General features: G+C 39.4%; 1 protein-coding gene across 1 annotated transcript; it reads left to right on the top strand.

Moving 5' to 3' along the window:
- Positions 1-6,061: 6,061 nt before the first annotated feature.
- Positions 6,062-7,345, top strand: LOC129748985 (uncharacterized). The gene has a single exon (XM_055743802.1). It carries the CDS (start codon positions 6,068-6,070, stop codon positions 7,271-7,273), a length of 1,206 nt encoding a protein of 401 aa, XP_055599777.1. The 5' UTR covers positions 6,062-6,067; the 3' UTR covers positions 7,274-7,345.
- The last annotated feature ends 1,005 nt before the right edge of the window (positions 7,346-8,350 follow it).

The following is an 8,350-nucleotide window of genomic DNA, read 5'->3' as shown; positions in this document are numbered from 1 at the left end:
CAAGGGTCGGCAAAAGAGGTCTTCCATATATACTGTTCACTGTTTTTGCTATTTCGCCGTGATTATGCATCCGATTGAGATCGAATTTTGCACAGGGTAGGTTTGAGAGAAGGGCAATTGAATTCAGGTGCCCATTATTGAATCAGGGTTCGAAAAAGAGGATCATCCATACGAAATTTTTACTATTTTCGCAATATTGTCGTGATTGAACATCTAGTTGTAATAAATACAAGTAGATACATGAGAGGTTTACAGCATGGACAAATGTATTTAGAAGGCACAATTTGGGCAGAGGTCAGCAAAGGGTATCGTCCCTATTAATTGTTCTATGTTTTTGCAATAATTATATTACTATGCATTGCATCGAGGCGGAAATTTATGCACGCGAGTTTTACAAAATGGACAATCGATTCCTGGATTCAAATTTTGAATCAAACGAAAAAAAGGGATTATCCATATAAATTTTTTTTCATCCATAATTCTGTTATTGAGCATCGGATCTATGTGAAAATTCATACACGTTTCATACAAGTTCCACAGCACGGATGATCTATTTCTGATTTCAAATTTTGTATCAATGACAGAAAAAGGGGTCGTCCTGTTCAAAACTTTTGCAGTAATTTCTTTTTTATGCATCGGATCGAGACAAAAATTTATTCTTGAGAATTTAACAGAAAGGCAAACAAATCCTGATTTCATATCATGTTTCATGCATTTGCAATAATTGTTTGATAGTTTGATAGACAATATAAAGGATGTGTTTAAAAATACTGTTTTATATTTTATTCAATATTATCGTAAAAATGGGCTTGTGATATAGCTCAGTTGACAAGTCTGTTGTCTCCTGAGCAGATTTTAGTGTAAGGGGCCGGCAAAAGGGGTCGTCCATATTAACCTTTCAATATTTTTGCAATATCGTCGTTATTATACATAGGATTGGGATGAAAATTTGCACAGGGTAGTTTTCAGGGACGGGCAATCGATTTTAGATGCCAACGGTTTTGCCAGGGGTCGACGAAAGGGGTCGTCTATTTAAATTAAATTTTCGCTGTTTCTAGCAATATTGACGTTATGATACAATGGATTACTATGAAAATTTGCACTCGGGAGTTTTAAGGGAAAAGCCATTGATTTCAGTTATCAAAGATTGTATAAGAGCCCCCGAATTTCGTTTAGCTGTTTGGCAATAATTGCGTTGTTATGCAATGATTTAGTCGAAATTTATACACGTGATTTTTTTACACGGTCAATTGATTCCTGATTTCAAATTTAGCAGCAGACGACAGACAAAGTGATCGTCCAATATTTTTGCAATTATTACTTAACAATGAATTCAGAAGTGCATCTGGAAAATGCTTGGCAATTGACTTTCATACAAACTGTTCATGACATATTCCAAGTTGAAAGCGAAACGGAGTTCGTATGGGATCAGCTAGTATGTTATAATTTTACCACTAGTAACCAGAACCTTTTTTCAAATTTACTTTTTTAATAAGTAGGAAAGGTAAATGAATGTAAAAATATGTTAAAAAAGTTCTTGCCATATCGCCGATAACTTTTACACTTGGTACCCATTTGCGTAGAAATCTCTGCTCAAGGTTAAAAATATATGCGTAAATTCACATGTCACATGTGTATTTTATTTTAATTTCTTCATAACAGCTTGTTCGTAACCACATCAAAATTATTCTTTGAGATGTTTACTAACTGAGCTATCAATAAATTTCACCAACAAAGATGCACAAGTTTCAAACTTTTCGATCGTTTTCCTGAGTTTGCAGTTTTTACACATGGGACTCAGATGCATAGAAGGGCAGCATTCAGAGAAGAAGTCTTTCAAAATATTGCTGTGCTCTCTGGCATTGGACGAAATACCAGCATCAACCCTGATCTGGACTAAATACGGCTTTGGTTGATTATACACGATTAGAATTTTTAAAAGCTTATAAAATTTTGCGAGCTAAATCTAATGAATTTTCAATGATAATGATAATGGTAATGATATGAGATATAGCTTAAAGGTAAATCAGTTGAAAGGCTCAAATTTAAAAAATCGAAAATATTTCAAAACTTTTACTAATCAAAGTATTTTTTAGAATCATAGTACACAACAGGAGTTTCGTTAGGAAAGTTTCAGAAGCTCAGGAGCATAGTTTTTTTTTGTGGACACATCGCTTACCAAGGTGATTCTTATGAGATTTGTGGAGGATTGGCGTACAGCCGGTCTTCGCAAAACAAATCAGTATCGAGTTTTGAATACGGCGAATGCGCCAACATCACTAATTCGAGGAAAAAAAACGTTCAAAATTTGACAGCTCCATAAGCTCCCAGAAAAAAATATTATTTTGTTACTTAACGGAAAGCTAAACATAATTTTCAAGCAACAATTTTGCAATGTTTGAAGGCGTGTTAGGAGTAATATCGAGGCGCGTCCCCATAGCGCAATCAAGTAATTGAAAAGAGAGAATGTATGTGAACACGTAGGTAATAAAAATTTAATAAAATGTGACGCGGTACGAATTGCTTAATCTGCCAGAGAATTCCACAAAGGGAAGAAATCTCACTCTCCAAATGCATGATATGATTTTTCTAAGATTAGGTTGCATCTAAGATTGTTAGAAGCCCAAGATATTTAAAATTTGTCACTTTTTCAATAACGTTGTTAACAACTACAGGATTTCCGTGAGAAGGGACAATTTTTCGTGAAGAGTGTATTATTATATATTTTGTCTTTAAGAAATTGAAGGTGAGCAAATTAGCATTGAAATTTTTCGAGAGAACTTCGAGGTCATTTTCAATTTGCCTAACGATATGCAAGGGACTGTTTGCTGGATAAAAGAGTGCAGTATCATCTGCAAAAAGCGTTGTGACACCATGTGGAGGAAGTTTTTGTACATCGTTCATATAAAGTAAGAAAAGCAAAGGGCCGATATTACTCCCTTGAGGGACTCCAGTGTCCATATGTCTTAGTGAACAATAAGTGTTACCAATAGAAATGTATTGTTTCCCACTTGCTAGGTATCTACTAATGACATCATTCGCAATACCCTGAATCCCATAAAATTCAAGTTTACGCAACAGAATATCGTGGTTCAAAGTATGGAACGCCTTCTTCAGATCTAAAAACAAAGCTCCTACTAGTTTTTACTAGTTTTTTCGAGTCAAAATTTTCTATGTGTGTCCATTAGTTAACAGGTTGCTATAAAGGTGATAGACCATGCTCTAAATCCATGTTGCAAATTATAAATGAAGTTGTTTTTCTCCGAAAATTTGTTGATTCTGTTGATTACCGTTTTTTTCCCCATTCCCACTCCCATTCCCATTCCCATTCCCATTCCCATTCCCATTCCCATTCCCATTCCCATTCCCATTCCCATTCCCATTCCCATTCCCATTCCCATTCCCATTCCCATTCCCATTCCCATTCCCATTCCCATTCCCATTCCCATTCCCATTCCCATTCCCATTCCCATTCCCATTCCCATTCCCATTCCCATTCCCATTCCCATTCCCATTCCCATTCCCATTCCCATTCCCATTCCCATTCCCATTCCCATTCCCATTCCCATTCCCATTCCCATTCCCATTCCCATTCCCATTCCCATTCCCATTCCCATTCCCATTCCCATTCCCATTCCCATTCTCATTCTCATTCCCATTCTCATTCTCATTCCCATTCCTATTCCCATTCCCATTCCCATTCCCATTCCCATTCCCATTCCCATTCCCATTCCAATTCCCATTCCCATTCCCATTCCCATTCCCATTCCCAATTCACTTTATTTAATTTTTTTTTTGGGATGAATTATCCAACAGGATGAAAATCCCATTAAATGTTTTTCTTGTTTCATTTAAATGTAGTGGTCATGCGTCATTTTGCTTAGGAGCTCAAGTCTTTATGCCAGTAGTACTTTACCATTCATATCATCTTCGGATAAGTGCATATTTCAGCGCATTTTGGCGTAGTAAGCGCCGAGTGCATTGAAATTCGGCAACCTCTTATTTGGGTGTAGAGAACGTGAGATCCAGAACATTCTAGGTCAACAGTACTGTACCATAAGAAATTCTCTTGGGACCCCTCCTTTTAAACACTGATGTAATCTTGCAGTGCTGTCTGATGTGGTCGGTTTGATATATGCCGATGATTTAAAAATGTTCTTGCCTGTTCGACACACAAAATATGCTTTACACAGGTTCACTGAATGTAGTAGCAGGTTTGGGTTCAAACAAACATAAACACTCAAAGTAAGCTTAAAGGGTGAAGTAAGCTTAAAGGCTTACGATGAAATTGCTCTTACTTTTTAACCGTGGGGTAAAATTTAATGAAAATTTGGGTGGATTTAATTCATAGTGTATTGTTAACATCCTGCAAGTTTGAAAGTCCTGCGATCAACATTCGCAGAAATGGAGTCGAAAGAACAGCTCGTGCTTGATAAAATCTTGCGCATTCATCACGAGAACAAGGATCTCCCGCATCGTTCCTACGCTAAAACGTTGGGAATCACGAATTCCACGATGTCGCGAGTGATTAAGCAGGTTCTAGGAACGATTGACCACCGATCGGAAGCCCAGAAGTGAAGGAAAAAGTATTCCGTAAAACACCAAAAATCACAACCGCTGAGCGTCGAACGTTCAAGGTACAAAAGGCCCCTAATCGTGACCAGAAGCAGAACAAGTCCACCAAAACTCGTGCCAGGAAGTTGTACCTCAACATGCGGACGAAAGTTGAATGCTGCATCATGGACGACGAAACATATGTGAAGGCCGACTTCAAATAGATCCTTGGCAACCTGTTTTTCGCGGCCAAGAATAAGTTCAGCGTTCCGGAGCATGTCCGCACTCAGATGATGTGCAAATTTGCGAATAAATTCCTGGTTTGGTAAGCCAGGAATTTATTCTTGACCCAGGACATGATGAACGGACAGGTGTACGTGAAAGAGTACCTCCAGAAGCGGCTGCTTCCTGTCCTGATGGCCCACAACGTTCCAACAATCTTCTGGCCGGATTTGGCCTCATGCCACAACTCCAAGGACGTTCTGAGGAGCTCCGCCCATCGAGAAGTACAGGGCGATTATGAAGCAGCACCTTCTTGCACGACCTAAGGTAGTGAATACAGTCGAAGAACTGAAGAAAGTATGCGTTTACATGCAAAAAACGGTTGATTCACAGGTTGTGCAGAATCTTATGGCCGGGGTTAAGGCCAAGGTGCAAGCATTGGCGTATGGACTGTAATTAAATACGTGTAAAATGGTAAAATTAAGTTTAATAGTTACCGTCAAACGGGGCATCATGCAAAAGCAGGGGTAGATGCAACATTTGTATACCGAACACTCATTCAATTGTTATTTCAATTTACTGTAATAAAGTTTTCATTGAATGATAACAAATTGATGATGACATAGTTTTGAACATCGTGAAAGAGTTTTTTAAAGTTTTTGATTCTCATAAAAAAAGGCATCCAAAACGTTTAATTTTCAAACGTTTTCATTAGACTTTTCATCAATTACAGAGTTTGTTGCAACTTACCCCTTTTTCTTAGTAAGGTGAAAAACGCACGTTTTTGTTAATTTAAAAATAACTGGTAAAAACAATAATTTTTCTGACTACGTCAATTTGGTGTCTCATCAACCTTAAAACTTTTGATGTACCAGAAGTATGATTATCTGTAAACATTAAGATTTTAGTAGCCACTGAGGTTGAAAAATGTTGCATGTTGCCCCAGTTGACGGTATTTTTCAATCCCTAAAAATGCCTTCAGGTGCCCATTCCAGGACTTCTAAACTGTACTTAGTCAATTCTGCTGAAAACTAACTTATACATGTTTATAATGAGGTATATAATTCATGCGTTACCCGTTCGATAGCCACCTACCGATAACCTGATGAGGAATAGTCTGCAAAAAAGCGTCATTGCTGACGATTGTTTCACGCCTTCAGCAGACTACATATGTGGCCCGCCATAAAATGATCTAGTGCGACGATAAGATTACCAATCTTAACATACTTTGGCTACTTTAAGTAGCCTTAAAACAAGCTGATTGCTATTCGATTAGTAAAGTTCAGCCGCAATGGTCAATCTGCGACGAGTTTGGTTAATCTTTGCACTCGCTGTGGGAGTTTGTCTGGCAGGCCCCTGTACGGTGGTTCTACGTACAGATATCCCTGCTCGTGATCCTGTTTATGTACGAGTTGAGAATGGCCAGGCCCACCTGTGGGCTCCAGATGGCCCAGCACTGATCTGGAACTCAACTCAGGAAGTAACGGCATTGGTTTGTTCCGGAAGTAATAACGTTCTCGTAGCAACCAATGCAGTAACCAGCCATAAAAGGTGCATCGATTCAACTACTTTCCTGGTTGAGGATTCGGTCCAAGTGACTTCTCAAGAGTTACAGTGCCGCAATCAGATCACTGGTGATACCATAAACACTGGTCAATCGTGCGGTGGACGAGGAACGTTACTGTATCTTGGATTCAACTCCCAGGTTTATGGATTTATTCCGTACATCCACTCATGTTTCGATATGGTTCGAGCAGCTTTGCTGTGGACCAGACACATTCTTCCGGGGGCAGCCGTTCGAGGATCAATGGTTGAGTCCAGTCGACCAGCATGGAAGGTTGCAGGTATGCCATCCCATGTGAGGCCTGCCACGTCTTACACCCAGGCATCACAGCTGGAAAGATTGACTCATCTGCTGGGGTCTGCTGAGCAAGCTGCTCGATTTGTGTTTCCTAACTCTTTCATGGCTCGTGGTCACATGTCTCCCGATGCGGACGGAATCTATCGAAGCTGGCAATTCACGACCTATTTCTTCACCAATGCCGTTCCCAAATGGCAAGTGGTCAACAACGGAAACTGGGCTCGAATTGAACGGGTTACACGCGATACGGCAGCTAGTCTCCATGAAGATCTGATTATCATCCAGGGAACTGATGGGGTTCTTCATTTGCCCCACGAAGACGGACGAGATATTCCAATTTCTTTAGAGGACGGAGGGTTGGAAGCTCCTCGATGGCTCTGGAAGATCATCAAATCACCAAAACTGGACGCCGCAATTGCCTTCGTTACTTCGAATAATCCATTCGAAACCAGCATTCATCCGATGGAATTCATCTGTACTGATATTTGCGCTGAGACCGGCTGGGGCCATGCTGATTATGCCAATCACGCGCGAGGCTACAGCTACTGCTGTGATCCTAACGAGTTGATCGACAATGTAGTGACCGCTACTCCGGAAGGAAGAGCCAGGAATTTGTTGCTTGCATCGATGGTTTGATTAATCATCAAAACATGTGATTGTTAGTTTCTTTGAATAAAGAGAAAAAGTGCAACGTTTGTAGTTTGATTTAAGGTTCCATATTTCGAATTACAGTGAAATAAACAATGCAGGGTTGAAAAAATATCCTGATATAATGGATAGGAAATTGCTTTAAAACTCGCCAGTTAAGAGATCATCACCTCTTGTTTGTACAACAACACAAAGTAAGCAATCGGTCTCGTAGGCTCGGAAAGTCATTGCTCACGTGATGTTTCGAGCGAGTTTAATCATATCTCTTCAGATGCAATATTTTGTAAAACATAACTGTCACTTTCGTACGATAGGGATCGATTTTTATGGATTTTAATTTATGTGTTTAATTCCTGAAATAAAAACAGTATTCAACATGTATGTATGTGTGTATGTATGTATGGTTCCCCCATCGGTAGCAAGGTCCTGCTTAAGTGTGTGTGACTTGGCTTTCGAATTGCTTCTAGGGCTTTCGCGGCCGATGGTTCGTCGAGGGAAGGCATCCAGCCCTCAGAAAACTACAATTGATGGCTTGCAATAGTCTCTTCAGATTGACTCCAAATGCATTCTCTCTGAAATAATTATTATATTTATTTAGTTTAACATTGAAAACGCATCTTACCTTTTGGAAACTTATGGGATTCGAACCCAAAGGTTTTCTTGCCGATACCGGAAATCGAACCCAGTACGCTAGAGTTACTAGATTTGCGCCAGTCTATCCGCTAGAGCACAGCAGCGCTTCATAAAAACAATATTTAACATCTATTATATAAAATTCTCTTGTAACGGTGTTTGTAGCACTACCCCTCCGAAATGACCCAAAGAATCAAATGAAATTATTTTTAGAATATTCAGTACACCGAAAAAACTTTTCACATGAACGCTACGTGAAAATGTACATGGATTTTTGCCACCATGAAAATCACGTGGAACCTACGTGAATTTCAAGTATAGCAAACAGAGCTCGCACAGCAAGCAGAATTCACGTAATTTTCATATGAGTTGTATGTGAAAATAACGTACAGCGGATGTGGAAAGGTATTCGTTCTGCTACATGCGATTCAC

This window comes from Uranotaenia lowii, chromosome 2, assembly GCF_029784155.1.
Source record: "Uranotaenia lowii strain MFRU-FL chromosome 2, ASM2978415v1, whole genome shotgun sequence".
Taxonomy (NCBI): Eukaryota; Metazoa; Arthropoda; class Insecta; order Diptera; family Culicidae; genus Uranotaenia; species Uranotaenia lowii.
Note: the sequence above shows the minus strand (reverse complement) of the source record. Positions and strands in the feature narration are given on the sequence as shown.